Source organism: Zerene cesonia, chromosome 10, assembly GCF_012273895.1.
Source record: "Zerene cesonia ecotype Mississippi chromosome 10, Zerene_cesonia_1.1, whole genome shotgun sequence".
Classification (NCBI taxonomy): Eukaryota; Metazoa; Arthropoda; class Insecta; order Lepidoptera; family Pieridae; genus Zerene; species Zerene cesonia.
In genome coordinates this window covers 9,307,529-9,328,974 of record NC_052111.1, presented here as the reverse complement: position 1 = coordinate 9,328,974, position 21,446 = coordinate 9,307,529, and the positions used below count along the sequence as shown (strand labels likewise).

The 21,446-nt window shown below is 33.8% G+C and overlaps 1 protein-coding gene across 4 annotated transcripts in view; it reads right to left on the bottom strand.

Annotated features, from left to right (window-relative positions):
• LOC119829415 (zwei Ig domain protein zig-8-like) overlaps nt 1–21,446 on the bottom strand; it is a 292,670-nt gene that overhangs the window by 188,133 nt on the left and 83,091 nt on the right. For all 4 annotated transcript variants that reach the window (XM_038351899.1, XM_038351900.1, XM_038351901.1 and 1 more), the window contains exon 3: nt 19,495–19,661. In XM_038351899.1, coding sequence (XP_038207827.1) covers nt 19,495–19,661 — 167 coding nt within the window. The remainder of the gene's footprint in view (nt 1–19,494; nt 19,662–21,446) is intronic.

Sequence of the window (21,446 nt, the reverse complement as noted above, 5' to 3'; positions counted from 1 at the left end):
CACAATTTATTTATTTTTTATATACAGAAATATAAAAAAATTGTAAACAGTTACGTCAAAAACAAAGATTAAACGAAATCATTCGGGTTATTTGAAGGATTTTAAGTCAGGATTTGAGCCACGTACTTCATATTATCATTTGTGAATATTATGCCTATCTAATGGCACCGAACGAATGAGCCGATTTCAGTGTGATTTTAACCAAGAATGACGACTGTCAGAATGATTCCACTTGCTTGTACCAAAAATGAAAAGCGCTTGAAATGAACAATCATTAATTCAACAAATTACTTATTTGCATCGTTCGCGTCACTTATATAATGGAGGCTATATCTCGTCGTTTCGGGATTACCTCGTGTTTTAGTTTAATCCCCCCCTGGCCCCCTTTACCCCTCCCCTCCCCCTCACCCCCACTTAACTTGATTGATGACAGACAATCTGTTGTACAAGATGCTATCGCGGTGCGCTATCGATTCCTTAGAGCTTTTGTGTTTTATCCCCGATACAATAGATCAATTATAATTGGATTAATTATTGGCGATGAATAGATATTATCTGTGGAAATAAACTACGCACTCGCCCCGGCTCTGTCCCTTTTACACAAATCGTGTATCATCCAGGAATGTTTTCGTTTTCGATTTTCGTGTTCGTTATACAATTATGTCCTACAAGTATTTTCATTTAAATTGCTATATAACTAAATAGATCATTAAAAATATCTAAATATCGACTGTGGACTAATATTTAACGTCTCCGTTGTAAAATTATTTAAAACAGGATGTTATTTCAAAAAACAAATATAATTTAAAACCCTTTACGTAATTTCAACTTTCAAATCACAATTACTCAATTACTAATATAATTCGAGTTAGTGAAAGCATTTGTTCCCACAATCAAAACAAACATAAAATCAAAGCGACAACATTCTAATCAGAATATCGTAATTACAGTAATGTCACAGAGTAACAGTGGTTTGCACTAAAGTCAGCAAATAATTGCAATTAGCCCAATGTTTTAATATAATAGCCCCAGTAGCATGTGGTCGCGGGATGGATACAATTTAATTCATCAAAACATGATGCTTTTAAAACAAATGTTACGCTATTATAATATTCGTGTGGTAAAATGGTTTTAATGTTGCACGAATCGAAAAATAAGTTTATATAAAAATCGTGATATTTAGATCTCGAACGGTAAACAAATTTATTATTGTGATAGATGTAATATTATTTTTTTTACCGCAGTCCGGTCATAGGTGAAGTACTGACTGACCAAAGCAGCGGGGAAAATCTGGTGTGACATAAAGCCTAATATTGTGTCGTTTTTATTAAATGAACACATACAACATTTATTTCAAAAAGTCCCGTCAAACTGTCAAAAAGTTCATTAGAGAGATTCCGAAACACTACACTCGAATAACGCCATATAACTGGATTAATTGAAAATAATATAAAAGAGGGAGCAAATCCGAGGAAACAAGGGGCACTCTGAGCGAGGTCGCGCCCTTATATTTACATCATTAATTAAAGAAAATCTTTTCGAAGTGCAGTAAAAGGATTTTACGCGCAATACCGTTCCTGGTAATTTTAATGGCGTTATAATATTCATGATTGCGGGCTTTATTATCTTGCTTGGATAGAAAATAAACTTCTTTTACGACTTCCCTCATAATAAATTTTCCGCTAGTAGGTAACTCTAGCTCTCTGCGGAGGCTTGCTTTTTGCGGAGGGTTGGTGGTTTGCTTTGATAAACTATAAATAAAATCGTTAAATATAACTTGTTTAGTATTTTTTTAAGTGACTCTCTTGATTGTATACTGAAAAAACTGTTTAACATACGCAATTTATTAAATAAGGTTTATAATGAGAGAAAAGGTTAATATTTAAGCAGAAGTAAAAACATCCTTAATGATTATATTTTGAAAAGACGCAAACAATGCATTCCTCGAGTCAAGTGCACCATAACTCACGTTTTATATATCACCCTACATTACACCTTCACGTAAATCTCTCTATTTAATTCGCCCCCACATCTGCCAGCGGTCATAATCAAATAATGAAGTGGGCACACACCAGCTCATTATAGTCCAAGACGCGGCGGAACGCTCGCTATGTCGATTGATTCCTGACCCCGTTGTGGCTTTAATTACGCCGGACTGCTGCCGCCTCTCGACCTATCTCGACTTGTTTGTGCCGTATATAATTGGAGTTCCCAAGGTCACCCCTGAATACCCACTTGGATCTGAAATAATACCTTTAATAAAACTTGCAAGCACTTTTCACGTAAATTGCGGATAAAACAGATCTCTTTCAATGCGTTTCGTTGTTTTATTTACGATTGCATTTTCGCGATTCAATTTTGTTTGGTATTTCAGTTATAAATTCTGAATTTTTGGCGTATATGATGGGTCTTTTTTATTTTATTACGATTAGAGGTAAAAGACACAAAGTAATTATTTCTGAACTGAATAGAAACACATAGGTAGTGATTTTAAGGGGTAAAGGATAAGGAAAGTATTCGGGACTAGAAAGAACGAACGAAGAAATGGACAGAGTAGGATAAGAAAATGGCAAGGGGCCTCCATATAACTATATTAGGTACTGTGTTATTTTTGTACAAGAGTTAAATAGCAACAGTTGCAACTAATATTCGAGCTCATTTAGCCATTTAAACGTTTAATAACGCAATATTTGTGCACTCAGAAACTGAAATGAAAGTGCAAACTAAAATTAAATGAACTCATACACCGCTTCATGTTTAGACGGAAGGAATAAAGTATTTCATCTGAGTTTAATTAACGCTTCAATAATCAAATGAATGGAGACGAATTTCAAACGAGATATATAAAGGCCAAGTGAAAGACTTTATGAATTTCATGTAATGTTTTGAAAGGAATTTTTATTGAGAGAAACCGGTCAAATGTAATAATGACTCTATAGCTTGATCTCATTGAATTTTTATTCAATGCCTGTAAAAATTAAATGTTTTGACGCGGTTTGTGAGGGCCGTGAATAGATTCTGTTGAAATTCTTTGGAGCGGTGATTAATTAATGTCCCGTTTAATTTATTTTGATGTTTAGGCTTTTTGTTTAGTGCTCAGTGCACCTTGAACTTGTTTTGATGGGTTTTGCGAAACTATTGACCTGCTAGCGACTGTGATATAGGTCAAGTACACAGCGATCTCAAAGGTGTTACATACATACAGATAGACGTAATTCAACCAATATTATTTAATGTTACGATTCAAGATAAAATTCAAGTGTGTAAAAATACAGTTAACACACATACTTCGATACACACACACACATACATAGTTCGCTTTAGAAAATGAAACATAAATGAGTGACATTTAGGCGATTTAAAATACTTGGGCAAGAGAATAAAAAAGGTCTAGATCGATATCGCTTATACACATAGAACGTTAAGCTTTTGCGATGTTTAGTATTTAACTGGGACTTGCTCCGTTTGCTATTATTATGTAATATTAGCTGGAACCAGCGGCGACACTCGTGTGATACTCGGCTAAAATGTTGTCTATGTGTTAATCTATCTCTGTACCAAATTTCAGATCCTAGCAGAGGTTTTTGCAAGAAACATCCATACAAACTTTCGCGTTTATAGTATAGTGGGATATTAATCAAGGTAATGTATTCGGTCAATTTTTTCTTTTCAGCGGTGAGAGCTGGGTTAACACATTTATTATAAGCCTTTTTGGTTAATTCAGTGAGTTAATTATGTCGCGAAGATATTCGATTTTTATCTTTTTTATTTATTTTGACACTTAATTAAGGTTCCATGAAGGTAATATATATATTTTAGTCAGCGTTTTATATGGTTACCAAGTGTTTACCCCGGCCGCAGCCGGGGTACATATATAGCCTATAGCATTTAGGGAAAACGTCATAAGCCAATGGTAAAATAATTTCTCAGTCTAGCAGTTTCTGAGATTACTCCTTACAATATCAGACATGCTAATTCCAGGGTTTAAGCATCATCAATGACTATAATGATTTAAACTTCTTTATCAATTTTGGCATGACTGATCCGATAAGCAATTTGGTCATTTTACAAAACGTGCGGCTGTAAACCCGATAGCATTAATTTATTAGATAACATTCAAAACGCCTTTGTTTTCTCAATTAAATATGGAATCAAAAGAGAATCCTATGAATTAAAGATAGAAAAGCAAGTAACACAAGGTGAAATAAAAACAAGCCTACACAAGGTAAATGAAGCGGCAATCTTAAAAAATACTCTCATTTGAAATCCCTTAATCCGCCATTTTGACTCGGACGCAATATCGTCGCAGGAATGAGATCGGTAGGTAAAGATTTTCCTTAAACAATTATGGGCTTTAAGCAAAACATTTAGAAAATTATTGCATCGTTCTTTGTATTTAAATGCGTATTTAAATAAGTATTGAATTACAAATTGTAATAAACAATATAAATTTTAATGGTATCAAAATTATCCTAATGAATGTTTATCTGAGTGTATCTAAACAATATCTAGGTTCAGACGGTTTAAACAAATTGTTTCTTTTATTCGAGTATTTTATTATAATACGGGGCGAAGTATGTATTTGTTTTTAGTACGGGTAAATACATTTCCTTTTATATGATATTGTAAGGGTTCAGCTGTAACGGGGCTCAGATGAAATTGTCTTTACAAAAGCTTTTTATTTATTATTCTTCTCACAGTCGCCTGCTGTCTGTTTACGCGCTTTGTCTTTTATATTTGGTTAATTATTTCAGTTTTTTTTACATTATCATGTCTACTCATTTTGTTTTTAATGCGTTCAAATGTATTTATTATTTCTAAAGTTGTTTAAAATATGAAAAATTTTATTGTATCGCTTATTGATTCGGTTCAAATATTACAACGCATATTTAACACATGTGTAGAACCACGTTGCATATAGCGTCGGCTGTGAGTCTGCATTTAAAGTACAGTTAGACTATACTGTACTTTGAAATGCACACTGATAGGCGAGTCAAGAGATGACTAGTTTGTTCAATATAATAATAAACTAACATATCGAGCATACATCTCGTATAAAAAGAAGAAAATTATATGAAAAGCACGGAGGGAAGTACTTAAAAATCAGGTGAGTCGCTGCCAAATTCGCGGTGAAAAAAATGTATAAAATAACAAAGTTACTTGGCGGCGCTTTTGACCGACTTCGAAAGTGGATCAGAGCTGTTCGCAACAACAAATAAATAAAACATTCCGGTTTATGAATAAGTATAATTTTGGCAAACGAAAGGTGAGCACGTATTTTCTAAATGGACAATTGCAAAGAATAGCGGGGATCCATCTGGGCGAGCCGCTGATGCTCCCAGACTTAGAGGCGTCTAGATACCGCCTCACTATAACTACAAGTAACTTTTTGACATGGGTGTAAGCAAATATTCATGTTGTGTAATTAAGGCTTCTTTTGTCCTAATTTTTAGTAATAGTATTACTTCTTAAACTCCTATAATCTATAATCCTCTAATAACTCTTGCATTTTATTAATTTATTCAGGATAATTTTGTCATTTAAAACAACTATTCACCGTGCAAAAATTGAAAATTAGAGAAAAAAATTGTGTTGCATCAAATATTTGCAGAAGACCTTACCGTAACTAGTGTTAAGGCACCTGCCTGCGGCATCCAGGCCTCTACGCGTGTGGCAGCACACAAACCGAGCTACTCCTCGCCTTATTATTGGCTAAAACGTGAGTTGAATTCGCGATTTTGCGAATTCGATATGTTTTTTTCAACAAATGAAACAAAGGCGTCGATATAAAAGGGAACAATGTACGTTTTTGGCGCTATCTTCCCGGTGCCTTTTTTAATTGAACGAAGGGTTTGAGTTGTTCCATTATCGTTAAATGGAAAAACATCGCTTTGGGGCTTTGTTATTATTAATAGCTGGCTGAATGAGATCGTATATAGACATAAAGCTAGCGGATCTTGCGAGTGTTTCGTGAGCCACCGTTTTAGGTCATTTCAATTAATCGAGTCTTAAGTTGTTTTGTACAAATTGAATTATAATTTTGTTTCTTGAACCCATTAATATTGCCGTGATGGGACCTCTGCAAAAGCGTCGATCGCTTTTCAATAATGGCCTGGAATGTGTGAGAAAAAGGGTACGGGTCTTACTTTAAGTTCATAACAATTTGAAAAACGTTGCAATTTTAATTGTTGAAGATAAATAAACTGCATTTATGCCATTAATGGTGGTAAAAACAAGTAGCCAAAACTAAACAAGTAGCGATTATATAACAAATACAGAATTTAATTCACGACATGACATTAAATGATAACAAAGAGAGGTGGTTGAATGGTGGTTATTTATTTCATTATTCAACGTTAATAACCTAACAAAGATTGGTTTACCCGCTGACGGCACGGTGACCGTCGGCGCTGACAGCCGAAACGTATTAACCTCTGTGTGTGTGTCATCTAAAAGAATCCAACGTTTTAATAAAAACTAGTATTTAATAATTTAAACAAAGGGAAACATGTATATAGCAATAATGCTAATAAGTACGAGATGGTGGATGGTGGATTCAGTGCCGTTGCTTCGTGACCAACCCAGAAGTCAATGCTAACGCTCTCAATTATGACAATTTAAAAAGAAATGGTGACTCAGAATGACAAAGATTTTTTACAAAAAATTACCGATCGGCACAAGTTAAAACTTCACGGGCAATTGCGATTAATTTAACAGTCTGTATCTTCTTCGTTCAGGTACTTTCGTCTTTTCCGAGTTAATACGGTCAAACCTTTCACCTCAGAGCATGAAGGTTCAGCCTAACTCATTGCCTAAGAAAAAATGTGTGTGGTGCACCATGTTATCATTTAAAAGTTATTTAGATGTTTAAAAGGATTTCGTGACTCGGTTGGTCACCGTGACTTGTCAGATGCAGGGGTCAAAGATTAACTCAGTGAAAGTAATTTTGATAGATTGACACTTTTCTTTTTTTTTTAAGAAATTACACAGATAATAAACATAAAATACATTTACAATCGACAATATTTGTACGCTTCATACAAATGTTACAAAGATTTAATGTTTATACGTTTGTGAGGTTGTAATATCTAGATCTACTAGACTGATTTTGAATTTTTTCACGTATTATAAAGCTACATCAATACTAAGTTATATCGACTATTTTTTATCCCAGAATCACCCGAACAAAGCAATCGCCTATAGTGAGATAATCTAATCGGTTTATTTGAAATATTGGGTGAGTATATACATACAGATATTAACAGAAAGCCAAACAAATTCCATTCCAAACATCCGAACTATTTCATCGGAGGCCCACTAAAATATTAATTATCCGTGTTTGTATTGTCGGCCATTTGTTAGCGGTTCAAGCGCTATGGCCGAATTTTATGTAACATGAACGAGCGGTGGCGAATTTTAGCAATAATTGACAAAAATCTACTTTCACACGTTATCCTAGGAGTGAATTTTGACTGTAATTATTTACTTATACGAGTTAGGATATGTATATTTACTCTCTTAATGGAAATGGATCAAACATCTATATAAAATTTCTAAATAAATAGTAAGAAAGTTAGCTACATCTTATTTAGTATTCATATTAAAACAAATGACTTCCAAGAACAAAAAATATACATACAGAAAACTAATTCATACGAACTATCACTGAAGGGGTATCTTAGCTTTATAAAAAACTACCGTCCTGAGCTATATTGTTTGCACAATCGATTCTATAATTGCTTATCTGTTGTCGTACGTCGCTATTTCCCGTGGCTTGTGACCACTACCCAAAGGGCGGAGATAGATTTATAACCTGCCTTTGCGTAGGCTCCGCAGGCACTTAGTGATAGAGGTGTTTAACATTAATTTATTTAGTGAACTGGAGTGCGTAATTTAAACGATGCTCTTTCGTTTTCACAAACAACAGGAAGAGAGGATAACAAAGAACTATGGATTTCATTGTTTAAATTAAAATTAGTTTTGTCGTCATAAGTCGCCATTGGCAGACGTTGATCTATACAAAGATGTATCATTTGATGAAAATGTTAAGTAAAAATTTAACATTTAAAATATACATACCAAATTTTGCTAACAAAGTCAACAACCGAACTAGATAATGGATCCCAAAAGCAGCGAACACGAAAACTGCCTCTGTAGCCAACTATTATTTGTCATTATCATTACTACCCACATTACATGTAACATTTTCGGCGAGCAGCGATGTTAGTTCGATATATGTCAACATGTCGGTTAAATTGACTAGAACTCGTATGGCCGCATTATTATCAGGATCTAAATTCTACTACAGGCAATTTATACTAATATTTCGTTTCATTTAACCTCGTCTTTCGAGACTCTTTTCATGATGGTCATAAGATGAGTATTTCTTAGACTAATATCTGTTGCAGGCTCAGTCAGTCAGAACAGTCGTTTAGATAGCAAGAGGAGTCTGAAACAGTTTTGAATTAGGAATTCATTTTTTCCTCATTTCAGTATGGAATTAATCAATTTTCAATTATAAGTCAGGAGCAGTGAACATTGTAACTTCTCACTATTTTGTGGATCTCTTATTAACATTAGATTAGATCTCATTTCAATATGACTACCGTATTTAAAGATACATTAAGAGACGACATCAGATTGGAAGAAGGCTATACAATAGAGCTGTCAGTTCAGATTAATCTTCACTAAAAACTGCAAATACTTCCCAACCTACAACTAATTGCTCACAATTACTAACTCGTGTTATCATCAACAGCCCATATATGCCCATATATTCCCACTGCTGGGACACAGGCCTCCTATGAGGGTTCAGGCCATAATCCACCACGCTGCCCAAGTGAAAGTCGGCAGATGACACATGTCGTCGAATTTTTGATACTCGGACATGCCGGTTTCCTAACGATGTTTTCCTTCACCGTTTTGAGCAGTGGTGATGTTATACATGCGCAGATAAATTGAAAAATAAATTTGTTTTCTGCGCGCTCGCCTGGTCTCGAACCCCGCCTTGACGATTTTAAGCCCGAGGCCCTCTGTTCCACCACTGCTTAAACAACTCCTGTTATAAATGAACACAAAATATAAAGTATGCTAAGTGCATCAAACGACCGCATTACGAACTCAATTGCGTATATATAGTTATCGATTGTGAGCTTTCAACGCATTTGAGAAAGTTCCGTGCAAACAGAGCAAATCGCACTCAACCGAAGGTTTCAAGTGGTCCACAAATTTATAAACTTCGATTGTATGAGTTGCCAACTATTCGCCGCTTCTCTTTGTCCGAATAGAATCTGAAATTTGTTATAACTCGTTGAAAATAATTTAGCGGAATAGCCAATTGGAGCTTTGAATATATTTGGATAACAAATCACACGCGTCAGTCAATGGATTCAGTCCAGTATTTATCCCACAAGTCACACCAACATTGTACACATTAAACTTATTCACCTTTTAGTAAATCTCTTATCTTTTAATCTTAATCTATTTTAGCAACCCTGTAATATGTTACAATGTTAGTTACCATACTCCTTCGAACAGCTGAACTGTTTCTCATAAAATTTTGTGTTGTGCACAGACGGCAGGGGTATGAGGTCTAGCTGTGAACCCCTCCGCTGATGGCGAACGATGGGCATGGTTGGGTTGTAGTGGGTATGGCTTCGTGCGAGTCCCACATACCCCCTCGCGCAGTATAACTGTAGAGGGGATGTGTAAATTCAGTTCCCAACGTTAAAAAAGAGGTCTGATCGGGCAAAATCTATTTTCAAACACTGAATTATAATAGTAACGCATAACAGCATTTGTCGGTCAACTAGTCTTTATATATATATATATATATCACATACATAAGTCTCACTATCTTTCACTATGTTAGCTTTTTCCTCCTTTTATTTCTTTTGTCGCTTTTTGTTTGTTTTCTTCGCCTTAAATTGTATAAAATTATTTGATAATCCTTTTTTGTATATATGTATAATATGACCTCATTATAAGTTTATTTATTTTGACTGCAATCTATAAGTATATTTAACAGAATTTTTTCCAATTACCTTAATTTTTGCTCACCCTCCTCTTCAAAATGTCTCTCTTTTATGTTATATGGTAGTCTGGAAGAGATCGCTACCTAGCGATAAGGCCGCCATTTGTGCATAATGTCTCTTTTGTTTTTGTTTCATATATGTCTTTTTTTGTAAATGTTTGTGTGCAATAAAGTATAAAATAAATAAATAAATAAATATATATAATATCCCCGTGACCACGCTCGCTGTAAAGTGTTCGAAACGTCGGGTTAATAATATAATGAATAAATCGCGTTTAAAATCCGTTGAAAAGTTTTTAATTTCTAAATGGTTCTGTTTATATTACACCTTATGCTACCTTAAACTCTATTAATAAAATTCGCTCGAACACTCTTTTTCTTAAAACATATTTTAATTGCAAAACTTAAATCACAGAAGTTGCAATCTATGACGAGGTCGAACTTTTTAATTAAAGTTCACTCTAACTAGATTTACTTAAAATAAAAGATGGTTTTGAGTTATATGCAATTTTAACCGACATCCCCAAAACGGAGGTTCTTAATGTATTTTTTTTATTTTGACTACTATTTTTTCACCGTCAACAAATGCTTGTTTAGTATTTTTTAATTTTTCATTATAATATATAAGTTCAAAGAACTATGGATTTCATTGTTTATCGGAAAATGAAAAATCCATGGAATTTTGACATAGATACTGCTTTCTGAAGCTCTATTTAACTATGTTATGGCGATGCAAAAGCGCTTCTAGAAATTTTAATAAATCGTTGAGTTTTGTTTATCCTTAATGCTATTATAAATAAAAGAGGATCTTGTTAATGCTTGAAAGGACACTCCAAAGGTACAAACATAGCTGGCATCGTTAACCACATTAAAACAAAAATTGCAAAGCTGTTGCGACCCTCCTAAGCCTCTTAACGCATTCCTGTGCGTATGGGACGCATACTTTAGACGTGGTCTCATCCCGCTGTACAGAATACAATCGGTAAATTTGTTAGGAGTGTTCAAATCAATATACATACACAAAAATTAATCCCTATTTCGTTTTTGGAACGGGAACAGCTGGACCGTCTTGGTTGTAGTGTTTGTTATTATCAGAAGAATATTATGAGAGAAAATCTAAAGAAATGTACCAAATATAGAAAAACGATTGACAGATCGTGCTAAGATAGAAAAACAACTGTCGGATTATTTGTCAAAAAATTAAGTTTTCAATTTATAAAATACTTAGTAGTTTCAAAATTCTCAATTCTAAGTCTATACTTTAATATCATAAAGCTGAAGAGTTTGTTTGTTTGTTTGTTCAAACCCGCAAATCTCAGGAACTACTGATCTTTTTTGAAATTTGATTTGAATTCTTTCAGTGTTCCATTGCCCATTTATTGTGGAAAGCTATAGGCTATATATGTACCACGGGCGAAGCCGGGGCGGACCGCTAGTAAATTATAAAATCTAAATATCGTTGTACAAACACCGCATAAAGGATTTGTTCGCAAATGATTTATCTCTTAAAATGTAACCCACTTTCATATGAACTCGTAAACTCCAATCTTTTTTAACTCGGAACTTCAATCGAATGTATTAAAGAAAAATAACAATAGAATCGAATTTCGCGTGCACCGATAAATCATCCCCGTCTCAAGTTATTGTAATCTCAGCACATTCAATAAAACACATAAACGACTTGTCTGTTTGTCGCACGCAACTTTCGTCCTTATTGGCTTAAGTATAAAACTGTTGACAGACCGATATGAATTGCCGCTCGGAGAAATCTCAATAATTGTGTTTTCATAGTATTAGCGTGAATTGTGAGATTTATTTGACTTATATTTGTGGTTTTTAAACGTGTGATTATTCTTCCTGTTTTTATTTCATCGTGACTTTATGTTGTTTTCTGGTTTTATGCAAATTGAGTCTAAACATTAAATGAGAAATCACTTTCCAATTAGATTAATTATTTTGTCGATTTCTTTCATATAAATACTTTAACATATGGTTGAGGTTAACATTTGTTTGTTTATATTTAAAAACATATGTTCAATACCTGCTAAGTTTTTAACATAACATTTTACCGCAAAAATAAATGTCATTTATACCTGAAAGTTTAGCATACACGTCTGTACATATGTAACGCTTGTAATATGTCAATCAATCGGTCCCAAAAATGTTTGGCGGTTAAGTTAGCAATCCGCCGGGGTCACTCCGCCGGGCGCTGGCCGCTAGCCAACAACCTCTCCTGTTTATTGTAAATAAACGTCCAAAAATGTACTGTAAACTTTGTTCTAATCCCCTCGCCGTATTTACTGTAACTTCTACCAATATACTGTACCGAATGGGAATATTTTTAAATATCCGGAGGTGTTTTTCGGCTTCAGCGTTTGTAGGTTCAGTTATGGTAGGTATTATTTTTACACGCTTTTTATTAGCTTCACCTGTATGTTTGTTTGTATGTTTGTTTGTATGTTTGTTTGTAACCGACTTCTTTGGGCGCGATTTTGACCCACTTTAAACGGCCAGATTTCGTTCAAACTTTGTAGATTTATTGAGGATCGATGACAATACACTAATTTGATAAAATTATTCCATTTTTTAATTTGCAAAATATGATTTTTGTTAAAGCGTGTTTTTTAGTTTTTTTTAACTATTGTTTATTTGGTTGGTCTTTATTGAAAATATTATTTGTGTATGCTAAATGGAATGGAATGAGAAGATTATTTACGTATTTTCACTACATTTTGCTGTGTAAATGGATGGCTTTTATAGTCAAGACACAATAAAAACAAATATAAAACCATTTTGAAACCAATTACGTTACCACAGTTCAAATTCACATTTATATCTAACATCTATAAACATTTGACCGCCTCCTTACCTAAAGTGGTTAACGTATGAACGTAGAACCAAGAGGACCAGGGTCGATTCCGAGTGTGGTCAATAAAAAAAATATCTGGCAACAACGCAAAAACTGGCAAAAACGGTCTGGCAGGACACACAATGCTGATCACCTACTTTTCCATAAAGAGAAACGATCAGTGAAACAGATGTATATCACACTAGGGGACACGGTACCTCACTATAAACATTTGTTTCACCTTGAAAAGTAATTGTTTGTGTTATTGAAATAACATGTTTTCATAGCTGACTTTAGGAGTGTCAAAGCGCCTCACAGTGACATCATTTCATTATCCAGAACCATAAAGCGGGGTAACGGGCTAACTTGGCCCGTATTAATTAAAAATAATAAATTATCTTTTACGACGCTGGCGTCGCTACTTGAAATTATCAAAGCTTATCCCTGAAACTATTGTTTTTTGGATTTTCTTTTTAGATCTTGAAACGTTGAAACTTTTTACCGATAAAAAAGTGGAAAGTTTGTGGGGAAGTTTATAGATGACTCCTTTTACAGTAACTTATTTTAAAAGTGACTGATCGAATCTAGGTGAAGTTTGATTTTTGGAGAAGCAACTTTTAATTGTTTCAATAAGTATGACTACATTCCTTCCGGACATTTGATGGACATTAATAAAATACACATTAACCGTAAATATAATAGGTACTCATTATATTATTTGGTTACTGCTGTTCTATATAACAATAGTTGAATTTAGACATAATGCAATAGAAATCCTGTAGCGAATATAAAATAATTATTCAACCTTAATAACTGTTAATTTAAAGTTGAAGTGCATATTTCCCAATTGCTGTTTTATATTTTATTTATATAGTTTGGATTCAGCTTTTTACCATGCATAACGCACAAATATGAATGCAAAGCAAATATGAGCCAATTTCAAATAAGTCCTTGCGACAAATAAGATCACCGTCTTTTACTCTCCAAATTTAATCCAAATGACAACAATTTCAAAAATAATTATAATTCATTGGTTGCTTCTAACTGTCCGATTTGATTTTTTATGAACATTATTTCTTACAACGAACATTGTTTTACGACAAGATATAGCTCCGCCCGAGTATCAAGTCATCATACACGGTTGGTACGATGAGTGTTAAAATAAATCAGAGAGCGGTGTGGAAACTCGCATAATGATCTGAGCCTCGTTCTTACACTGAGGCATTTGTTAATGATAATGACACCGTGAATATTCATAAGCCCGTGTTTACCCGCCGTTGTAGCTAATGTTCCCGCTTTGGGCGTGTAGCTCTGTACCAATGTACTAATGGATTTTGTTTCTTCTCGAATCATCTACGACGTTGTTATGGTGTTTGGCGCTGAATCTTTAGAAGCCCGGTGCTTGTATGATGTTGATAGATAAAAATAACTTATTGGGAAATATTCCTTCGAGTCATTTGACTTGAGAAAAATTATTGGAAATTGAAGTACGTTTTAAGACATTGAAATGGGTTATTACAAAATATTTTGAGTACAATTATGAAAACATTATTTCACAATACAATTAATCTAGAAAGATAAACTAGCATCACTTTCACATCTTACCAGGGCTTCAGAAGCTTCAGAAGCATTTTCTATAAAATTTTAATGTAAAAAATAATAATAACTAATTAAACCGTTATCACTGACACTGCAACACGAAAAACCTAAGATTATAATACAGGATATTTTAACATTTCCTTGTAGCTAATCACATCGACTTTCATAATCGTACGAAAAAACAAGAAAACAAAAACAACGTGGTCATGTCTCTCCCAAACGCATAAAGTTTCACTCGGGGCCGGGTCGGATCCATTAACAGTCAAACTTCCGTACTTTCTTAATTAAAAAACATAAAATATTATTCGACTTCGCGAAGGGATGTTAAATTGAGTTAGCTAACAAATTAAACATTTCAAAGGAGGTGAGAATAATTATTAAAAATTGCTCGAAGAACAAACAGCGCACCCTCGATGGGTAAGAGCTGTAACTTGCTAATTAACATCCGAACTGTAATTAAAAATTGTGTTTCTTGTAGAATATATCAAAATCATTAAACTGCTTTTGGAAACTTGTTTTCTTATTTCATATGTATTAAATAAAAAAGATATATTTTTATGAATATGTATTAATTTTTCAACAATATGTACAGAAGATATTAAAAGATATAATGGAAAAATGGTATAACAGTGTAACATATCAGATAATGATATGGGAGCTTCTGTCTCCTACTCGCTTCTAAAAATCTACGAAATATTTTTTTAATGCATTTATAATAGATAATAAATAAAATATATACATAGATTATAAATAAAATATATTGTAAAACCTTCCTTTTAACGCTCAATTAGCTCCGAATTATCTCGCAAATATAAAACAAACAAACTCTTCCCAACCGGTCGAAATATGAGATGCTTCAAACATTATTTAGGAAATGAATTTCGGTGTAGCATTTCAAACGTTTTAATATTTCGTCCAACTCGGGTTAATACGTCTTTATAAAGTTCATACTTAAGCTCTAACTTAAATGATGTTATTTTTGAAACGTTTCGAAATATACTGTTTTTATAATTGCGAAAGTTTGGATATTTCGATGGGGAGATATTATTTGGATATTTGTTGTTTAATCAGGTAAATAGTAGGCGGATTTTGATTAAACTTTGCCAGTCATGATGACGTGGATCATAACACAATAAGCTACAGAGGAGCTATGTACAATGTACACAGCTGTATAGCTTTTGCCTGTGGTTTCGTCTGCGGGTGAAACCATCTACATAATATCTGCTAATTTTGTAATGAATCAAGATTTTGATTGTTTACTTGACTAAATTTCTCATAATTACAATTTTGTTTGAGTTCAAATTTAATAATTGTACGAAGATTAATTTAACTTTGTGTCATTCGAATAAAATAAACTATAGTTGATCATTAGAAAGTTATAACAAGTTTGAAATAAACAGACAGGATTTCTAATACGAAATAAAGGAAGATAATTTGTCTTTGGATTTACTCAGATTGAGTTTTGTTTGTTAGTTTCAATAAGTTTACATCTTTATTTTTTTTTTGTTTTCACCTATTTGTTTCATTGTTCTTCTTTCGTTTTGTATACCTTGTTTCGTGAAATAAACATTCATATATCTATCTATCTATATAAATATTGATAATTTCCAAAGACATTAAAGACTCAATACGCCATAACTTCGCATTAGTGTGTTTTATGCCATGTCAAAATTATGCTGTATTAAAATATAGCGAATTAGAAGAAAAACGAAATATAACGATTCTCAATTCGACTATACATTTAAGGGACTGAAGTGGTACCCCCCTCCCCGGGAACGTGATCTATTTTTGTGGAAAATAAGTATGTCAAAAGTAACGATATTTAAAAATAAACGTATTAATTAATTATAAACGAACCCACATCACGTACATGTTCTTATGAGTACAAGAAGAGATTAGAAATCACTTATCAAATAACAATATATACAGCTAACAACACTCGACTTCAACAATGACAAACCCACAATGATACACGTTAAAACCGTTACCAGAACAGCTTTTAAGGAAGTATTTAGGCTACATCTCCAAACTCTTACAATTTTCACGCATAAAGCGATGCTGCACAATCACGTATAATTATGCGTTCCCGTAACTCCTCCACTCTGACAGGCGTCAGACAATCTGCGAGGCTGACAGGCGTCAGACCATTGGGGCGGCTGGTACGTAATGGCTTTATGAAGAGCTAGGTGCACTTGCGTGAGGGGTGTATGACTGAAAGGCCTGTCTGTTTACCTGCCTTGTTTTGAGTTTGAGTGAGGTTTTAGTTTGTTGCTTTGTTGATGTTCAAAGTGAGAGATATTTCTCGCGCCTGAAGTGAAAAGAGCTCGTGGTGTGGTGAATGTGTTTGAAGGACCGTATGTGTAATCAATAAGGTTATATATTTATCATAATTGTTATATGTGACTTGACTCTGCAAAATTACTACCAACATAAGACGTAAGCCATTCATTTTTTATCGAGTTCCGCTACGAAAAAGCCGAAGTCATACATACCTTGATTTCATTTAAATATACCATACGCAAGCTGCGCATAAAGCTTCTGCTCAAACATAATTCAATCACAATAAAATATTCATAAAACAAATTCTTGAAAGAATTACATATTTTATGAAGATGGAAGCCAAATAGTACAGTTTCCTTTACGAAAATATATCGCAATCGTTTTCATACGTCATTAAATCAAAGATCTAACCCGTGTTTTACGGTGTAGATTTTATTTCGATGTTTTCTACATGTGTTTATGTAGTGGGTTGAATGAACTATGGTTCTACAGTTTTAACAAATTCCAACGTTTCGGGTACAAAAACACGTCATCATTATAAAAACGTGTCGGACATGTTCCTTTGTATATTTTAATTGCAATAACTGTGTGCTATATTAATCTGAAACTCTATTTTTGAAGTAATTACTTTCTATGTATATAAATGAAATATATTATCAACGTTAAAAAAAACGAAACGCTTTAAAAAGATGAACTTTTTTTTTAGTTTTAATAAAAATTGAAAAGAGTTAGGAATTGAGTAAAATTTTACTATTTTTACTTTTTATATAGACCTATTTTAGACAATAGTCCTTCACTAAGTAAAGTCTACTTACTATAAGTAAGTTGTGAAGGCTATGTCTGTTGTAGCACTACGCGCTGAAGTTGGGGCATGTGGGAATACAAATAGCAAGCATCAAGCGAAGAGCATGTGATTCTATCGGAGATCTAGGGAACCTTTCATTACTTCTATCAAAATAGACCTTCCTGAGGTTAGTAAGAATCTAACATAACAATGCTACTGCCCCCAAAGTAGCAAGACATCTATGAAAAATTTCTTCACAACAAGGAAAGAATTATGATGACAAATAAAGCATTTCATTAATAAATTACATTATCCTACTATCCTATTCTACTAATATCATAAATGCGAAAGTTTGTAAGGATGTGTGTGTATTTGTTGCTCTTTCACGCAAAAACTACTGAACCGATTGCAATAAAATTTGGTACGTAGATAGCTGGACAACTGGAATAACATATAGGCTACTTTTTATCCCGATATTCCTACGGGATACGGACTTACGCGGGTGAAACCGCGGGGCGCAGCTAGTTATTAATAAATCAATTACATTATCAAGTCTTCCAACATCATTTTCAGCGCCGTCAAGCGAATATTTGCCTCTAACTTCATAATTCACAGCGCAGAACGAAGCGTAAACAATTCAGAACGTACAATCTCGGCAGATGAAGCTAACGCAACCACCAGGCGCAATAAATTCTAACATAACACAACGCTCCCATTCGCCAAGACGCGACAACACGAGTTGCCATCTCATTATCTTAATTCCACTTCATTTTAAATATCGTATAAATTGTTAATACGGCGTAATAACTATCGAGCTATAACCACGTTTGCCAAAGTTCTGTACAAAGTAACAGGCGCATGCCAATTTTTTGTGGGAACTGGGTCACCTATTGTACATGTCGTTTATTGCATTTCTAGCTTATGGCACAGCGGTGACTGAGAACTTGCAGCCATATGTTATGCTTGCTATTACGGTAATGAATCTGTGAATTTCATTTCAAAATACTAAAACATATTTTTTTAATGTTAGGCCTTTCTACAAACGTTTTTATTTTCTATGTTTTTGTGAAAGTAATGTATCTTTGACTTTATAAACAAATTCACAAAAAAAAATTGTACTACAATGAAATCGTTAAGTAGTTTAGTAAACAGATTGAAACGAAAACAACCAAAGATTAACTTATAAGGGTATAAACATGATGTAACTTTTTGTTAAATCGACATATTATGAATCCTACTACTATTATAAAGGCGAAAGTTTTTAAGTATGGATGTATGGATGTTTGTTACTCTTTCACGTAAAAACTACTGAACCGATTGCAATGAAATTTGGTACGTAGATAGCTGGATAACTGGAATAACATATAGGCAACTTTTTATCCCGATATTCGGGGGCGCAGCTAGTATTACTATATGTGGTTGTAAAACATAAAACATGTGATTATAGTAAAAGGATAGAATTGTAAGTCAATACATTATACAATAGAAATTTTGTTGCTACAAAGAACCTTTCGTCCGTGAAATAAGATTGTATCAATACCCAAAGGACATTTCTTTGATTCATGTTTCCGTCGCGTTTGTGGGCCTGTGGCTCCAGTTGCGGCCATCTGAAGGTAACGTGTTAAAAATATTATTATGTATCATTTCGATTGTTTTGTTTTCAAATTACCATTTCAATAACATAATTACTTCTATAAGGATGTTTTATCAACAACAATAATTAATTTTCCAAAAGATATTATGATATATAGAAATTAAGAACACTTGCTCCCATGCTAGGATTCTTTGTATACATTAATGTGAAATTTAATACAAACCTTTGGATATAAAAAAATGAACAAAAAGCATAAAAGCACCCTTTAACATCATAAAGTTTCCAGTCAATTTTCTTAACAAAGTGTCCTTCATAAAATATTCATTATAGCAACGTTATGCAAAATATTCACTTACCGTTCTGTTCCCGAGGTTTCTCACGCGGCAGCTGAGGTAGGCGGACTTTCCAACTAGCGCGGTGACGTTTCTCGGCGTGGACGCGTCGAACGACGGCGTGAGCCGCGCGCTCCCGAGCGCCGGCAGGGAGTTCACGGAACCCGCGCCGCCCGCCACGTCGCACGCACCTGCGGCCGTAGATACTGTTAGCGGAGCTTTATCATAAAGAAATTTATTTATTTACTTACTTAGCTTAGCTTAACTTAGATTAGCTCAGTAGTGTTAGTTAATGATACATTTGTTGTCACCAATTATCAAGAAATTGCTAGGTGACTTTGCTTGAGTTTATGCAAGTATAATAAGAAATTGAAGACCCACGAATAATAATTTTTAACGGATTTTAAATGCGACTTATTCATAATATCTAAGCAAGCGTGGTTACAGCGAGGCTAAGACGTTACATATCGTGATTGTGTGACCGATGAAATGGTCTTTGATTTCTAGGTGACTTTGTTTGATGTTGAGCAAGGATCATTCATACAAAAGGGACAAAATCTATTATTTAGCAACACGATTTTTTTCATTTGGTTGCAGTTCTATTATCTACCAGTTGGCATTGATATAAAATTGTTTATTACTCTTCGTATAGACTACTCAACAATTTTTGTGCCAATACTTTGTAGCTAGTTAAAATTCAAATTGTAACCATTAAGTAGCCCAACCTAAATATATACACAGGATTACGCAATCTCAGTCTCAGTATAAATCCAAAGATTTGCATCAAGCGTCCCGAGTTTAAACAAAGAACTAAATTAAGTGTTCCCAGCTCGCTCTATAGATTGTTTTAATTAAACTCCAATGAAGGACGCAGAACTGCTATCCAAATTTACTCAGCAGAATCTATTATCGTTTTTAAGGATTCATGTATTTGGCGAATGGGACATTTGTATATTTCTAACCTATATAGGTTTTCATCCAACGCCTCCCAGCCACGTTTATCTCTAAAATTATCAAGCAGAATGTGAGGGAAAGGTTAAAGAGTTGATAAAAATAGGATCGGGACAAACACGGTTAATGTGGGCCAATGTATACATAGAAGTAAGGTCTTGACGAAAGGTTTTTGGTCCCTATTGTTACTTATCTATGTAATACTAAATAAAATATAATTAGTTATATAGAAGGTACAATTAATTTTGGTATCGAGAAAATCGAATCAATTTTGTCTTCAATCTCTGATGATAACTCCGAAAATTAAACTCTCATCGCGTTCAGAAATTTCCATTTCAAAGACGTATAAATTTATCTCAACTTTAAAATTAAACAAATTTCCTACTTCAGAAATAGATTACCTTTGATGAAATGAAAATACAAATAGATTTTTTCCCCTTATTATTGAGCAAATTCTGTTTGTTTACTGTAAACAAAAAGATTTACCTTATTAATTTTATAAATGTGTGTGTTTATTTTGTCTATATATGCGACTGTAGATTTTTTGTTTGACGTTAGGTTAGAGAGAGATAAAGACTACTTCTTACCGCGGGAGGCATCTGATTGCTTTCGCAATTTCCTTTGACAACACGGGCGAAGCCACGAGCGAAAAGCTAGTAGCATACATATTCTATTCTACTAAGTCGTTATAATCTAACGCTGAAATTCAAATCGACTGACTCAGCTTTGAAATAAACAGGATTTTCAAAATTATTACAGGCCCAATATTAAAATTACTTTCGAGTCTTTACTTGGGAAAGAAAGTTAATTGACTATGAGAGAGATCAGTTTATTATCGCTCTTAATTACGAGTGAAGAGGCTATCTTAATACAAATTTATGAGGTTCATCTCGAGATCCCGTCTATTTTGATATGCCAATAATTAGGGAGGTTATCAAATTATTTTAGATTCTATTTTATTACTTAAACGGTCAACTTGATTATTTAAATTTATTACTAGCTGCACCCTGCGGTGTTGTTAGTAA